General features: G+C 42.4%; 1 protein-coding gene across 5 annotated transcripts in view; it reads left to right on the forward strand.

Annotated features, from left to right (window-relative positions):
• Window positions 1-3,998: 3,998 nt before the first annotated feature.
• Window positions 3,999-17,440, forward strand: part of GBF1 (golgi brefeldin A resistant guanine nucleotide exchange factor 1) — a 98,760-nt gene continuing 85,318 nt past the window's right edge. For all 5 annotated transcript variants that reach the window (XM_071438993.1, XM_071438994.1, XM_071438995.1 and 2 more), the window contains exons 1-3: window positions 3,999-4,248; window positions 9,688-9,793; window positions 11,083-11,149. In XM_071438993.1, coding sequence (XP_071295094.1) covers window positions 4,241-4,248; window positions 9,688-9,793; window positions 11,083-11,149 — 181 coding nt within the window. In that variant the 5' untranslated portion in view covers window positions 3,999-4,240. The remainder of the gene's footprint in view (window positions 4,249-9,687; window positions 9,794-11,082; window positions 11,150-17,440) is intronic.

The following is a 17,440-nucleotide window of genomic DNA, read 5'->3' on the forward strand; positions in this document are numbered from 1 at the left end:
GAGCTTCACATGGGTTCAGGAGACTGATGTTACTATTTTAAATAAAATAAAATAGAAAAGAAAAAAAATGTAAAAGCAAACTAAATCAAGAGTGACCCTGATTCATGTCTTGGCAGAGAGATGGGATATGATAAAGAAGGGAATTACTCAGCATCTTAGACACCCTTCCTTTTTCACCACCTGGGAAGAGTTTGTTCTCAGACAAGATCTGTCTCTGCCACAGACAAACATGGTCCTCATGCTGGATGGGCTCACTGCTCTTGGAGAGTGGTGGAGTTGTTGATGATTATGGTTTCCATCTCTATGTCTTAACTGATCTTTTAGCCATGCTGGGTCCATGCCATGGATAGCAAATGCCTCAAAGATCAGGACTCAAGCTTGAATTTGGCTTGGCTTTCATGCCAGAAGTTGGCCTAGAGAGCAGAGGTAGGTTTGATGCACTTGTGGCAGCCAGGGCTGCCACTGCAGCATGCTCTTCTAGTTGGCATTTGACAATCACTGTGGGCTTCATGCCCAGGTGTATCACATAGCTGTAGTCTAGCCAAGAAGTGACAAAGATATGACTAACTGAGCCCAGCTTGCTCCTGCCAAAAAGGCATGGGTTGCCTTCGCCAAGAAGAGACAACGAAAACATCACACTGGGAAGTTCACTGGGGGAGCTTGATGTCACTGGGAAGTGAAGGAGTGTTCTGGAGACACAGGCTAAGTGGAACAGCTGGGAAGGTATTTTCGATTTAGGAATCTGCTCTGCAGGTTCAATACTGTACTTGGTATAGTTTGTACAGTTTTTAATAGTTTGTGTAGTTTCCAGAGAAGTGTTTTAATCCTTTTAATTGTTTCTGCAACAGCAGCTCTGCTGTTTCAGTTGTAGGTCCTGACTTGGATTCCAGATTGTGTCAGACGCCACACATCAGTTTTCCTTTGGAGATCCTTCAGCTGGCTTTGGGCTAATCTCTACCTGAGCTTGCTCTGGAAAGGAGAAGCTGCTTAGAAACACTGTGTTCTGCACATGATCAGTAGTGGTTTGGGGATGCTTAGCTCTAGGAAGAGTGGCTGCACATAGTTTCTAGCCATGACAACTGCTTGTACCTTCTGAGAAACTCCATCTTTCTGCTTTCTTTTCTAGAGACCTTACTAAGCCTCTGAGAAACAGCAAAAGCCTCCAAGAGGAGGGGAAGATCTCAGACTACCTAACCTGCTGGAAAATTTCTGTGTTACAAGTGCCCATGGGTCTGATATCTGGGCTCTGAAGATAACCATGAACTGATGGTGCCTGAGCAAGAGTTAAGGACTATACAAGGCTGGTGCAGATTGCAGAGATGCAGGTGGTTGACAGCATGGATTTCTGACAGTCTCACCAAAGGCAAGCAGTTGGTGTGATATGGAGACTGTGCTCTTTGCAAGGGGCTGGCTGCTCAGGTGTCTCATGAAAGCAGGTGAGCTGACCAGGTAGCTGGGAAAGACCTGAGGGGATGATTGTCAGTGAGTTTGGTGAGTTTCCATATGTTCCTTGAGGGCTAAGGAGGAATACTCAAGACAGAAGCTGCTGAAAAGTTGCATTTTTGCAGTGAAGATAAAGCTAAGCTGTCCAGATAGCAGGGGGGTGTGCACAGACTGCTTGTCTGATCTTTGGTTTCATTGTACCATGATATTGTGTGTAGGAACTACTGCATTATCTTGGAAATACAGGGACAAGGGATTATCCTATGTCCTGGTCCTACACCTGGATCTTTTGGTGCAGAGTGCTCCCATTTGCCCACACGTGCCCATAGCTGTGCACCGCTCACTTCAAACACTGCTGGATCATGCAGTCCAGGCAAGCCAGGTTTCCTCACTGCTGCCAGGCTGGAGATGTTGGTGCCACACTGTCCCATCAGCAGGATTTGCCGTGCAGCCAGGGTGGTGCTGGGCTGTCTGAGGGCTGACTAACGCAGTGCTGTAGTGTGTGAGAGGGAGCTCTCCTCCCCAGGCACTGTGGGGCCATACCACATTGTTTTTCTCTCCAGACAATGCAGTGCTGGATTGTAAGTAAAAATGCAAAGCACATTGCAATGTTTGCTCTTTATTAATGCACTAAGATGCATTTGGGTGAAGCAGAAGGCTCCTGCCTGGCTTGGTTTCAGGCTCCGTGACAGGCTTCCATAAATAACACCTTAGCAGGGTCCAATTCACCAGACGTGACTGGGTGGGAGCCTGAGCTACACAGTGGACATTGGAAGGGGCAAGAAGGCACGGAACGGGGTCCAGACCCTTTCTTGGCAGGCATGACAAAGCTGGACTGAGCTGCAAGGTGTACAGTGGCTAAGCCAGCACCTGAAATCCCCTTTCCAGAGCAGGGAGCAGATGGATGGAGTGGCAGATGAACTCCTGTGGATTTCAAAATGTCTGGCAAATACCACCAGGCTGTTAGTTAGCATCTGCTGGAGTGGGGCAAGAGGGAAGGAGAAAGCATTAGCAACTAATTTGCTTGTTCTGCAAACCTTCACTCGTTGCATATGAAATCTGGGCTCGGTGAGTATTTGACTGTTTCGAGCTGAGAAACTCGAGATAAACTGCATGGCTGCAGCAGAGGCTGGAGGAATACATCCTAGCTTCTGTGCCTGTGGCTAGACCACTGGGGCATGCTCTTTCTTGCTTCACCTCTAGGTAATGTGGCTGCTTAATGCAATTACAGCTTAAACTTCCAAATCCAAAGACTTCCTACATGCTGCCAGGTAAAGCCGGGCTGAAGAAGGTCCCCTGGCAGTGTCAGAGCTGGGAGGTAACAGCAGTTTCAATGTAAGGCACATTGAATCTCGATCAGGCAATAGTCTGACAGCCACTGGTATGTGATGATACCTGGCCATTTTTTAGGGCAGCACTGAAGTCAGCCTCAGATTTATTATTTGGCTGGCCACCAGTGCTGTTGGATGTTCCCTTGAGCCTTTGTCTGAGAACTTTCCTCAGTCACACTGTGGTAGATGAAATTGTGATTAAAAGTGAATGAATACTTTTAGAACCTTTCACCTTTCTCTTGGCCCCAGTGATTTGTGTTTTCCCTAAGGAGTGTAGGATTTTGGGGTAGCTGTTGCTTTGGCAGTTCTAACATCTGCCTCAACCGATGCCCAGGCTGACCTGACTGAAGATCCTAGAGCTGTAAAACTGTAACACAGCTGCAAGAACCTTCTGTCCTCTGTCCCGAGTTCAAAGGGCAGAGGCTTAAACAAGTAGTCACCCCTGCAAATTACTGCCTTTAAGGCACACAGCATTGCTACTGGAGCATAGACATAGAAAGCACCTGAGAGGGAGGGAGCAGCACCAAGAACCCCTTTTGCCAAGTGCCGGATAGCTACAAGGCTGTGATTGTTCTTGCTGCAAAGAGCAGTCCAATAAAGCAGCCTCACAGAGCAGTTAAACTCCCTGGTGGTTTCTGTCTGCCAAGATCACTGTGCTGGATGAACTAAGGCTGCAGCCCGTGGCTTGTAGCCCAAGCTGAGCAAGCGATCGGCTGTGCCCAGGTCTGAGGGGAGTTACTGGGGAGCAGGACTGCGGAGAAAGAACAGGCGGTGTGCGCTCCTCTGGGCGCTGCCGTGCCTGGGTGCCAGCTGCAAGAGGCTGTGGAACAAGTTGGGAATACTGGCGAAGCACGGCGGAAGGGCGCTGCTGCCCTCCACGGGCTGTGCAGCCCCGGCACCCTCACCCACTCCCTCACACCCTCACGCCCTCCGCTCGGGGCGACCCCGGCTCCCACACGCCGCAGGCGGCCCGGCCCACAATGCTTTGCGAGGGCAGCGCTCCCGCCGGCTTCCGCCCGGCCGCCCGGCCTGCGCCCGCTCAGGCGCGGCTGTGGCGCCGCACCGCGCCGCGATTGGCCAGCGGGTCTGCTGGTTCTACCCTCTCGCCTCTCATTGGCTGCCCACCGCTGTCACTGTAGGGCCCGCCTCCTCCGGTCGCAAGCCGTGTACCCATTGGGCGTCGCGGGAGCTGCGCGGCGCATCATGCGCGGGTTGGCTGTCCGGGCTGTCCGTCTGCGCAGTAACCAGGCAGCGGGTCACGGTGCGCCGGTTTCCACGTCAGTGCGAGGGAGCGGGGCCGGTGTCCCTGCCCGTGCCCCGCGGACCCCGCGCTCCGCGGCCTCGCCTCCGCCGCCGCCGGCAGGGAGGGGCGGACAGGGGGCGGGCCGAGCCCTCCCGCCCGCGGTGCCGCCCGCCCGGTTATGTGAAGCGGCCGCCGCCGCGGGGAGCAGGCGCCGCCATTTTGGATGCGGGGGTCAGTGCCGGGCAGCGACCGCCTGTCGCGATACTGTCGCGACGTGGGGGCGGGCGGGAGGGAAGCGGCGGCGGGGGAACCTTGCGGGACCGGCGGGGGGCGGGGACGGGACCGCGGCAGCCCCGGGGGCCGGGCGCGGGTCGGGGCGGCGGCCGCCCCTCCGGCCGGCCGGGGCTGACACGCGTGGCGGTGCCCACGGGGCGGGGGCGCGCGGGCCCGCCTGGCAACAGCCGCCGCGGGCTGCGGGGAACAGCGGGGCCGGGGCCGGAGCGAGCTGCGGGATGGGCGCTGCACCTGCACACCATCCGCTCCCCGTGCCCACGGGGGCTTGCTGCCTGCAATCGGTGTCGGCAGGATCTTCCTGGCGTATGGCCAGCTCATGGCTGTGGCGGGGGAAAGCTCAGAGCCCGCTTAGCGTCTGTGTTATGAGTTCATCCGGTGGCATGTTTCATAGTTTCAACAGTATGAAATAATTGGAAAAAAGAAAATCTCCCTCACCATAATAACCTTAGGTTTCATTTTTACTATGCAGTTTTGACAGGTAAATGTGACTTGCCTTTCTCTACTTAATTCCCAGGCCCAATCTCACGGTTGCAGCTGAATGTGGAGGCTTTAATAGGGAAGCTTGTCCCTGTCTTCCTTTCTCATGTGCCACTGCTACCATGCTGCTGCTGCTTACCTTTTAAAGGGCATTCTTAAATGCCCAGGACTGCACAGTTCCTTTCCATACTTACAAATTTTTGCTTTATCTCACTTTTGTCCAGGCATTAGGAGCTAGCCTTTGGAGAAACATCCTGACTTCTTTGAACTTTTGCTGTCTCTGATGCTTTTTGCAGAACAGTTACTACTCGAAAAACCCAAGCAAGTTAAATTTCTGTGTAGATGTTCATGTACCTTCCATGTGAGGTTTAGGAGGAAGAAAAGGAGCTTTCTGATTGCCACTTGGGCTTCTGGGAAGCCTTGCTGGCTGTGAGATTGCCAGGAGTTGTTTGTGATTCAAGGTTGCGTGTTCTGTTTTAGTAGCAGTGTATTGTATCAGGACTCTGGTGGGCAAATCTAGGTCAGAAGCTATCTGGATTATTCCTGCATTGTCATAAACAGTAAAAATTTGGGTCAACAGAAGCTTACTTTGAAATACTACCTTTCTATGTTGTGGTTATATTGTTTTTCACTACTGCTGTTTATTGGAGTAGTGCCACTGGGTTTAAATCAGGTGCATGGCTGAAGGCTAAAGTTAATGATCGGAAGAAATGACTTGATGAAAGTCTGCCTGACGTTGTTGCTTCTGATGCTAACTCTTGCTTGTTTGCAGAAGAATTGCAGACATTTTGCTGCAGAAGAGGGAGTGGTAATATTAGGAATAATTTGGCTTCCTATCTATTGGGATGTGTAGGGGTAAGACATTCTGAGGTTGAGAAATGGAATGTTGAGTGCATGTGTGAAATAACATTAGCAGGTGTAAATCTTGTCAATGTTTTTATATGAAGATTCTACATGTGATGCTATTTCAGAAGTCTCAGAATAGTGATAATTATTATCCATAGAGCACTGTTGAAGGTTTTGACAATGTTATGAATATGAGCTTTTGTTCTTTTATGACATGATTAGGCATCGACCTTTTCCCACTTAGTGTTCTCAGTGCTGTTGTCAGTGAGGCTGTGAAAGGTAGCAGCCTCCTTCTTCTTGTGGTGGCCTGGGCACCTTGTTGCCTTGGTTTGCAGCTGTTATTTTCACTGTGCTGTCTATTGAATTTCTGTGCAGGAGCATATCTGAGGACTAATCTGCAGTCTTAAGCAGATGTATGAATCTGTCTTGACTAAGAAACAGGAGTTTATATAACCCTTCAGTTTAACTAGCTGAAGGACTAAGGAGCTAAAAAGCATTTGAAATTTAGTAGGTACCTTTCTTTGTTTTTTTTCCTTTTCCCTAACTTAAGACCACAGAACTGAACCCATTTGTTTCTGTATTGAATCCACTATATTTTTGTGCTTGATTGCTTGCAAGAAAGGCATTTATTCTTGGTTTGAGATCAGGAGGTATTGAAACATACCTTTGCTAGGGAGGTTGTTTCAAATTCGTTGACGATCTTCAGTATTAGTTCTGTTAACCTGTTCAACTCTTTTACAATACCCCATTCTTCAGACCATAGCTTTGTAACATTAAGCCTGAATTCATGTTAATGTTTTTTCTTCTCTAAGTTGAGCAAATGTCTGGTGGTTTTGCTTGACTCCCACCATGCTTCTGTAAACCCAGCTGATCATTCAGTGCTGGTCTGGTAAATTGTGTAAGTTTTTTTCTCTGCTGCTTCACAGCATTCATTTCAATCTTAAAACTTCTTTTGATTCAGGACATCTATACTGAGCTCTAAAGTGTGATCAGTTTTTCCTTGTGGTGATGCTACAGTTGAAGGAATACATACAGAAATTATCTAATAATTCAAAAGGGGTAGCCTTTGGGAAGTTTGGAGTTTAGTGAAGCTGTATCCATCACTTGAAATAAAATTCCAAATTTCAATTTTTACACGGATGGATGATTCTTTTGGTGGGCTTATCTTACAAGGTGCATCTCTCTGAAAATAGTTGTCTGTCTTTCCTCCTCACTTTGTAGTTCTTTTCTGTTTCCTTCTCCAACATGAAGTTGCAAAGCTCCATTGGCTTTTTGGTTTACTTTGGAATGCTACTGCTTGATTAGCTACAAGCTTAAATATAAAGCAGTATTTCCCTCCATCTCCACCCAGTGTTGGTGGGGAAGTGAGCTCAATGTTTGATGTTCAGAGCCTGAGTGAGAATTTGCATCTGCAGCATGATAGGTTGTTTCAGTTGCACTGGTGAAATGAGTTTGTTGGCATTCATAAAGTGAATTTTTGTAGTTTTGAATAAAGTTATATTTAATAGAATCTGCAATGAGGAAAGGAGTGCATTTTCATTGAGTCTTCTCAGACAGTTAGCAATGAAATACTGCCCTGAGTTTTGCAGGGTTTTCATATGTCAGGAGTGCCCTGCCAAGTAACACAGAGTTTTTGCTAGGAACAGGTGAAAAGGAAAAGGTGTGTATTGGAGGTTTTTGTCTATTTTCTTCATATTTTGCCACTTACAGTTAGCTGGGAATTTTAAGTCTTCTACATTCAGGAGAGACAGAGTTTTAACCAACTTTTTATTTAATTATTTTATGTTAAAAACAGAGGAGAAGAAATAGAAGTCTTACAAGCAGATTCAGTAGTATGTAGAACAGCATTTAAGCTTTGTCTTCACTTTAAATACTGTCAGAACTATTGAGTATCTATAAATGTGCAAGATTTATAGTATGTCTGTCTGGTATTTACATGCTTTCTGAAATAATGTTTCCATGTCAGTTTGCTAAATGCCTGGAATGTTGCTACATGCTTTACATGTTCAATACTGTTTTGAAACAGTGAACAGAAAAACTTAGGTTTGACAAATAAGAGTGGATAGAGTATTTCCTCAGAAGTACTTCCCTGGACTAGAATTTGAGCCCTGAAACTGCTGATGTAGAAATACAGAAAATAATGGAATTACTGAAAGAAAAAATAAAGAAGCAAGGAATTCTACATGAAGGAGAAATCTCCCATTCATGCCTTGTACTAAAACAATGACAGTAAAGTGAAATAGAAACATTGTGATCAATGGTATTTCAATGCGATCATCTGAATAATGTATGGAATAATTTATGTTGAGGATGGGAACATCTCTCAAGCATTAGCCACATGAGTAGGAAGTGTATTGGTGGTTCTGTTATATATTGTGGAGTAAGGATATAAACCTTTGTTCTTCAGGGCACAAGCAAATTACTTGGAAACGCTATTTGTCCGTTATGACTGTTCTTGCAAAATACTTTTGTCTTTGCCCTTAAATTATTGTCTTACACCTGGGAGTGCCATTACGTATAATTCATTTAATGAAATAAACAGTTTTGCTATAAGAGCATTCTATGGCAAACACCTGAAAAATGAAGCAACAAATCTGATGCTGTCCCTTGATGAGATATCTTTTTATAAAACTTTGCTTTCTTTCCATTATTTATGGAGTCCTGAAGCAGATTAGTCTCTTTTATTCAGCGGATGTTTGTGTATTTGAAGCATTGTTGATAATTCAGACATGCTAATTAACATGAAGCCTGACAGATCCAGGATGAATATTCTGAAATTTCTGTGGTGATCTTTCTGAGGTCCCGTGTAATCCACCAAAACCATTTCTTTCCAGCTTTGCTTTTGTTACATGGGCAAAAGTCCTTCTCATATTCTCTGTGCTTTATTAGCCCCTGCCTCCCCTTCCCAGCTGAGTTATTTAAATGAACCTGTCAGGTTTGAAGTGTTATGATCAGTCTTTCACCTCTTTCCAATCTTTTGCTTCCTGTGGATGACCTGTTGTGATTTCAAGCTGGAGTCCTCATTTTCCTTTCATTCTTTTTCCTGAAAAAGTCTCATTATTTGGCTACCATATCACTAAATCCTTCTCATTTACATACGTGGTATCATCTGACTCTTTGGCCTCTTTAGAAGTCCTGTTTTTATTTATAAACATTTGTGTCTGTTCATTCCCCTTCATTCTTGCGTCTTGATGCTTGACTGTATCTGAGTACAGCTAGTATAAAGAGAGCAGTCCCATAGAAGTTCACTCTTCTTTTTCTCAGGCTGTCAGAAATCTTCTTGCTTTTAATTTCTTTCCCCCCCTTCTGCCTCTTTCTGGATGCATCAGTTTATGTCTTTTCCCTATTTGACCTCAGACTACAGGAGAGTAGGTGCCTGCCTTTAGCTTTCTCATTTTTCTCCCTGTGTTCCATCCAGTTTTGTCTCCAGTTTTGCTCATTTCTTTGTGGGGTTTTGCTCACATCTTTTTTACTTTTCTGCTTTCTTGAAAGCTTTGTTTTGTGAAGCAAGTGTGAAATCAACATCTGTTACAAATGACTTTATTTCGTCAACGTTTTAAGTCCCAAATAGGTTTGCTCTGGCCAGCTTATTCATCCCACTGATGCTTGTTTAAGAGAGTACAAGGTTAGCTTTGTGTTCCATGTAGGGCTGCAGGAATTTGCATAAGTGCTGGAGGTGCATGTGTTATGGCATTGCCATGGATGTCTGTCCTGGTACCCCAACACTTTATCTTTCTGTCAACTCACATAGACTGGAAAAAAAATTAGGAATGCGCCTTGGCAAAGTGATCTCTTGCATTACAAAGATGCTGTTAGAACTAACTCTCTGCTCTCATGATTTTGAAAACATGCTATGGAAAAGTATTTTCTTTTGATGAAGTACTTGTATTTGTTACATGTACTAACTTGTATTTTGTGCATGCACAAAACAAATTTGAAAGAGTTTCTTGCATCACTGCAGGCCTTCTCTTGGTTGGAGTCAACTTTGTTTAATCTGAGGAAGACAATTACTCTAAGAGGCTAGAGATTAATTTGAATTACCTTTATTTTCAGAATTGTCAGGATGGTGGATAAGAATATTTACATTGTACAAGGTGAAATCAATGCAGTGGTGGGAGCCATAAAGCGTAACGCCCGATGGAGCACTCACACACACCTGGTAAGTTACCTTGAATTGTTGCCATCTGTAGCAGCAGGTAGAAACACCTATCACAGAAACCAGCTGGCGTTGGAAAAGTACCTCAGTTTTTTGTAGCACTTGTTAAAGTACTTTTGTAAGTAAAGTTGGAATAACTTTCTGCATTGTTTACATTGTTTTGGGCATCTCTGACAGTGATTGCAAAAGCTACAAAGCTACCTGTCTTCTATCTTCTTATCCTGTAAATATAAAAACCCCACATTGTATTCCATGTGGGAATAGTCTCATTTAGACTTTTATCACCGGGGATGTCAGGGAATTTCCATATATGGTGTTATTTTATTTAGCACAGTGTTTTTATGTATCTTTTGTACCTTCTTGGGGAAGACAGTCTTCATCACAAAAGCCATGAAATAAAAATTGGGGAAGTAATTATATATAGAGTATTTTAAAATTTTTCATATGGCATTGTATCTGTTTTCAGCTCTGTTTTGTTGCTGCTGTTTATATTCCTGGCTAAAACCTATCCATAGTTTCAAACCTGCTTTGGTAAAAATCCTAAACAAAGTGTTTCCAAGTGTAACCATGCTTTGGTGGGTTTTTGGCTGCCACAATGTAAATGTGTGGATGTGGTGCACTTCGGAATGTCACATGAGTGGCAGATGGCTGTCGTCCAGCACAAGTGGTTTCAGTTTGTCAAAGGGCAGGGCCCTTTTTCTTTCTAACAAGCATTTCTTCATCAGAGCTCACGGCCTCTCCTCGAGGTGTGGGTGCGGCTGCACTCAGCTTGGAGAAACTGCTGCTCCTCCTTAGTTTAATGTCATAAAGATAGACTAAGGCTAAAGGATGCAGCTAATTCATATAAATATTGCACTGTGATTCTTTCTTCAAGTTATTTTAATGGCATAAAATGTCATTGTATTTCTGCTCCCATTACAATCTGCATAGATTAACATTATAGCAAATCCAGATGAGCCATTTCAATATGATATGAGTTAGATTTGCAGTGAAATTTATTGAATAGCGGAAGGCTGATTAGAAATACTTGTAAGGACAATAAAACCAAAGCAGAATGCTCAGTGTTGGACCTATGCTATGACATTTCAGCTGTGTGATATTGGGGAGCACTGGCAGGAAAATAAAAATGCTGCTTTTGGATTTGATGGTGTAAACATGCTGACAGTGATAAACTCAAACCACAGCACTTCTGTGAATGTGATGGTGAGGTCTTAAACAGACCCATTATTAAGATTTGTCGTCAGGAATATGTTTGTCTCCTTAATTACTTGCTTCCTATGTATAACCTATAGGATGAAGAAAGGGATCCCCTGCTGCATAGCTTTAGCCACCTAAAAGAAGTGCTGAATAATATAACAGGTAAGCTTCTACAGAAATTAGCAGGTATGTGCACCTGCTAGGGTATAGGTAAGTAAATGTACAGGTGTATTCATTTGTCTTATTTACTATCCAGAAGTCATTTATTGAAGAACAAGAAAAGAGGAAACATGCACATACTTTTGGGCAAATAATATCAATGTGAACTAGCACAGAAATACCACTGCTGCCACTGTCTGTAGGGATATATATAATTTTTTTGTGTGTGTGTGTGTGTGTGTATGCACACACATTTTTATAAATATGCATGTTTCTTTGATATACTGAAGCTTGTAGTAGTATATGAAATGTGATGTATTATCATGCATAGCTTTTTTGTGGTTTATTTATGCCTTCTGATCTGTGAGTGATGGAAAAATCTGCTTAGAAAGTGGTTTCTTTTTGTTTTTTCCTCACATTCTTTGGTTTGTTAGCTTTCATCATGTAATAAGTAAACCACGGACCTCTGTTTCTGTCTCTTGGATTTCAAGTGAAAGACTTTGTGATCACCTGCACTGAAAGAAATTGTGATCACCTGCACTGGAAATCTGTATCGATTAGAGAAGTAGTACACAAGGCTGTGGTGTGTATTCTGAGCATTGTTTTTCTCACAACCCATCGTTCTCCCCTTCCCCCAACATTTTCTGGTTTTGTAGCTTCAGGAGTGATTGTTTACATGTAACCCAAGTATATGTTGAGAGTCTGGAGGTGAAGCTAATCTTAAACTCCATATGGCATTCTGCATGTTCTTCCCAGGATTTTTCTTACTGATTGTAGTATTTGAAAGTAAACTTCATTTCTGGTCCCTTTATTACAGTGACTGCTCAGAACTGCACTCAACCTTAGTTTGAGGTGAACCTTTTGCATTTGTAGCTGTGAAGCATGCTGGTTCTTGCATCAGTGCTGAGTCTGGAATGCCATAAAAAGTGTGTTCTCTGGAAGCACTGTAGTGCTGCTTCCAGGTGATGGTGACAAGAGGTGCTGAGGACACGTGCCAGTTCTAAGCTTTTATTCCTTCCTCTTACATGTCTGCCTGTAAGTGTAATGCTTTGCTTTTCTTTGCCAGGTTAACTTTCTGTGGTTGTGAGCAGGATTTTTCTGTTAGATCGTGACATCTTAGGGAACTCCTGAACAGCTTGCATTTCTGGATAGTGTCTTTGTTCTGGATGTTATGCTTGTACCTGGACTACATGGCAGTCTGGATTTATGGGGGTTTTTTGTAAGCTCACTCACTTTCTGTAAGATATATGTGCAGTCACCAAAAGTGTATTGGGAAGAAATTTTACATTTCTTCCTTCTATGAGATGAAGTTTTTTTTTAATAAGCTTCCTGAAGTTCTTTGCCATTATTGCAAATACCTCTTCTCATCAACAAGAGCAGGGACTGTCAGGATGCTCAAATAAATGCAGTGTAAGTAAATGTCAGGGACTGGCCATTTATCTAGAGCAGCTAGGTACAATGTGCTGTTGACTTGTTGGGGAAATAATCCAAGTTCACTATCTGCTTATGTTAGAGAAAGCAAAGTTTAATGTACTGAGAGATTCAGAGACTCCCTTTGTATTAGTCATCAGGTAAGTGTTGTTCCTGCTGAGATAATAATTGCTTGTATATGGGGATGACAGCATGTTGGTTGGACTACATGGGATTCTTTTTACAGGTGATTTCAGCTGCAGTGACTGGTATTTACTGACTAGTGTCTTGAGATAGGACATCATTGCTGTGCTCCATCTTTTTTCCATTTTAGACGTGGACTTGTTCCCAAGCAGTACTTTAAATGATGCAGAGTATCCTGCACCATCTGCCAGGCAATCAAAAGTCCAGTCCCCAGCATAGGGGGTTTTTGGTGATTTTTTTTTTTCCCCTAGACCTTCCTTTCATGTCTCTTTCATTAGCTCATGGAAACACATTGCTTTTATATTTAAATTTATTCAAGCTGTAATCTTTGACATTTGAGTTAGCTTTTAGTACAATTTTGCATTTATAGTAATATATATTATGTATTTTCTCAATCCCCCAAGAACCCATTTTAATCTGTTCCGGATGCAAATTTCAGGCTGCCTTGTCCCATCTCCCCTCTTGCTCTCTCCCTCCCTTCCCCTCCCCCATGGAGCATGTTTGATCAGGTGTGGCAGGAATATCCACTGTCAAGCTGCGCCCTTTATATTAGTCAATATTATCCTTCCTTCCCTCCCACTCCCTTCATTCTCCTCTGGGCTTTACCAGTTGATTTATAATTTTGGAATTCTCATCGGAGTCTGTAATACAGTTTGTTCATTATTTAACCAAAACCTGTTTAATGAGCAAAGAGAGGCAATGTAAATGTTAGGCATGTTGCAGTGGAGTACCTTTTGTTCTCCTCTGAGCTAGTGGGTATTAACTCTGTCATGACTGTGATGCTGAAATACCCTGGTCAAGGGTATAAAGATGCGCTGTATGCCCCCAGCAGCTAAAGATTCCTGTTTCAAAGTATTGCTTCTCAAGAGTAACTAAATTATGTGCTGGAAAGCTTGCCTGCAGCTAAGTGTGGTATCCCATCCTGTTGTAACCTCTACCTGTGCTCTTGGAGGAAGCATGTAGAGAAGCTGTGTTGCACAAACAGTCCCATGATTATGGTAAGAGAAACTTCACTTCTACAGTTCAGCATACCTAGCTAAAGGCCTTGAACCTGAATATTTTCAAGTTTCTCTTTAAAATTCTGATAAACTTAATTTATGTGGGAATTTTTTGTAGATTTATAGAAAGAGTTTAATAATTTGAAAATGAGCAGTACATCCACATCTTATCCACCGGCAGTTGATTTATTGGATGCCATTTTTACATTTTCATGGACTACATTCTCATGTGTTTGACTATTGATAGTAGTTGCCTGAAAAAAGGAAAGGAGATAGAGGTTCTGTTGTCTTGGGTGATGCATAAGTTAATCCAAGATAAATTTAATAATTGAATGCTTGCAATGCTAAGATGACCACAATAAGCTTAAATTTGATGGTGTGTGTCATATTTCTAGTGCTTAGAAAAAGCAGAAGTCAGTGTCCTGAGTTATGACCATATGGAAGCAATGACTGTCAAGCTTTGTCCATGCATGCAAAATTGAAATATAGCTACATTTTCAAAGGTTATTTTAAAACTGATGGAAACCTGTATTGGTACAAGTTTGGATCAAGGGCCACTGTCACCACAGCTTCCACTTGACTGCTCTTTAAAGTGGGCTGAGTACCCTGAAAAATATGTCTGGATGTTGAAACATTTGTTCATTTTGTCAGTTTTGTTATGGATTTAGGTCACTAAAAGGAAGCTTCTTTTTAACATCCAGTGATAACTGAGACTGTTTCTTTCATGAATGGTTCCAACTTAGGTTTTATAACTGCAAATAATTGGAAACATGAATTAATTATAAGCCTGCTTTTCCATGATTTCATGAGGATTGGGTTTCTTTAAATGCTTCTCTGGCTGTTGAAGTCTTCAGACCATTCTGGTATGATGTAGAGGTAAGAGCAGATACTTCTGTAGTCATTCTCCTCATTACTGAGTTTGTGCTTTGCTCTGACCAGGGAGCTGAGTCAGTACCCAGGAGTTTCGTGCCTGAGGTGCTGCCTGCTGGTGTGTGGGATGGCTTTGGGACAGGAATGACTGACTGCAACTGCCTTGTGCAAGCCATGACTGCATGGGAGAAGCAGCTGTTTGTGGAAAGTGTGTGCATCAAGAGTCTATTTAAATAAGGTTTAAACTAGGTAAACACACCTGTGAAGAGGTGCTTGTGTATATTCTAGATCCATGAGTGCCAGACTGCAAGGTTTGAGTCCTTTTATCCTCTGGTGGTTCAGAGTTAGTGCATTTAAACAGAAGCTGCAAAGTAAGCTGTTAGCAGCACTCTGATTTCATGCACATTCATGACATTTTAAATGAATGCTTGTACAGTGGGTTCAGAAGAATCTTTTCATGGCTTATTTCAGACAAGAAGCTGCTGCAAATCTCCATCTTTAGAGGGTTGGCTGGGGCATTAAGAGCTGGCTAAAGGTCAAATGACTGTAACTGTAGGAGAACCTTTGCCCAGTGTCTGACTTAATATAGTTGTTACTGTAGCCATCAGTTTTCTGGTATGTAGACTTGATTGCACACTCATTTTCTCATGTCTGAGCTCTGGAAACTCAGTCTTTATGGAAAACCTAACAGTTGTATAAAACAATACAGGAATTTTATCCTGATTTTGGATTAATATCTGAACTTTTTCTGAAAGATCTAGTTTTAAAAAGTGATAAATTGGTAGTAAATATAAATATGTGGCCTCTTCTCAATGCTATTGAAGTGCTAATGGTTAGAATATGAGATGTTCATTCAAGTTAAGAAATTAGAAAAAAGTAGTGTTTGTGGTTTTTTTATCAAGAAGTGTAGGAATTAGACTATATGAATGTGTGATATGTAAAGTGCTGTGATGCTTATTGCTTTGCAGGTAACAGCAATACCATATTTTATTTATTATTTAGATCTTGAGTTTCTACTGGAAGTGCCTGAATTTACTGGCAAATAACAAGTATGATGAACTGCATACTGTGATATTTCTCCCATTGCTTGCATTGAAGGATAGAAATGTTATCTAGATCAGCCATTAAAAAAAAACCAAACTTTTTTTTCCTGTTGCATGTCAGCTTCCTATCAAAGATCTAGAACATTCACTGATCTTATAGATCGTGTCTGTTCTTCTGATAACTCAAAAAAATAAAAGGATTTTTTTCTTAATAATGGGTATTCATATGTGTTAATTTGGTATTTTTGAATACCAAGCAATTCAGGCTAACATTTAGCTTTGTGGCATTCTCTATGAATTTTTAAAGAAGAATGGAGAGAGTATAAGGAAGGTTAGGAAGCTCATGGAATAAGGCTTCTTCTATAGCTTTAACTTGGCCTCACTCTAATTATTGGATGACCTGACACTGTGTACAAAAGTGGTAATTTATTTCTCTTCATATTTTCTTACTATAGGAAATAAGAATATTAAGGTGCCAACTTAAATTTGATGCTTTGCTTGCAGGTTGAATCCAGACTTGATTTTTGCTAACTGTGTTCAGACAATACAGTAAAAATTGTCATTTTAAAGGCAAGTTTCTAGTCTAAATGAATTCAGACATCCTCCCAACTGCACAGAGAATGTATTTCAGTGCAGTATTTTTGTTTTGAAGCTGCAGGTAGTTCCAAATACTCTGAGTGAGATAATCTTTTTAATCTCAAATTAGCCTCAGATTAATCAAATCACTGTCTTATGGCTGAAGTCGTTGAATCTTCCTCAGGGATATTTTTAGCATAGATATTGGTATTTTGGCATAGATTTTCTTTGTGTTTTCTTGAAGAAATAATAAATCAGACTTTTCCAGATGCTTGCTAACCTTGTGCTTTATTTTCTAAGTGATTTTCCCAGAGTGATGTGCTCTAAGCAGTGATGTGCTCTAAGACTGGTAGCTGCACTACAACTGGGATGGGAGCTTCTCCAGCCCAAAATGAACACAAGAATTGTCATAATTTCACTTAAGATTTTGTTTACTTTCTGTATGAAAAAAGGAGGAAGAATGTCCTTGATGAAGAATGATTTAAGATCCACCAAGACAAGCACCATGACCTTTTTCATGGCTTTTCTGTTGTGTGCAGGACAGCATTTATGCAGAATGAGTGAGGAGTCAGGTATGGATGGTATCACTCTGAGCTCTAATTGATTCTGTTGAATTGTACATTGAGCCCTTCAACACAGGTTACTAAATGAAATTAAAACTCCTGAGGAGAAACTTGTAATTGAGATATTTTTGTAACTAATACTGACATACAGAAAGGGAGAAACTCTGTGTAGAATCTTTAATTTGATAACATTTTAGCTGTTGTGATAATCTTCTGCTTTGTGTTTCTGAGTAGTAAGAAATTTAATGAATGAAATTGAAAGAAGTGGAGTGAATCTCAGAGTATTTAGAGCAAAAAAACCTAACCAAGCCAGTAAGGTGGTCTTTACACTGGGTATTTCTGCATGTCTCCTGAAGTCCCTTTTGCAGTTCAGTCACAACTTCTGTGATACCACTTAAGCATCCTTTCAATACAGTTCTCTGAGTACAGATTAACACTAGAACTTGGAGCTGAAGTCTTCCTTCTATGCATGGCTAATGACTGGCAGGTATAGGCAGGAGGTGGTGCTGTTAGGAGGAATTGTTTCCTGACCCCTAATCCTTAAAGAACCCAAGGATTTAGATGGACAAGCACTCCTGGCTGTTGCTTGGAAGAGTTCCCACAGTGGGTTTGTTCTGTAACACCAGCCTT

This window comes from Agelaius tricolor, unplaced genomic scaffold (genome assembly GCF_023055355.1).
Source record: "Agelaius tricolor isolate 1412-34295 unplaced genomic scaffold, bAgeTri1.0.p SCAF_13, whole genome shotgun sequence".
NCBI lineage: Eukaryota > Metazoa > Chordata > Aves > Passeriformes > Icteridae > Agelaius > Agelaius tricolor.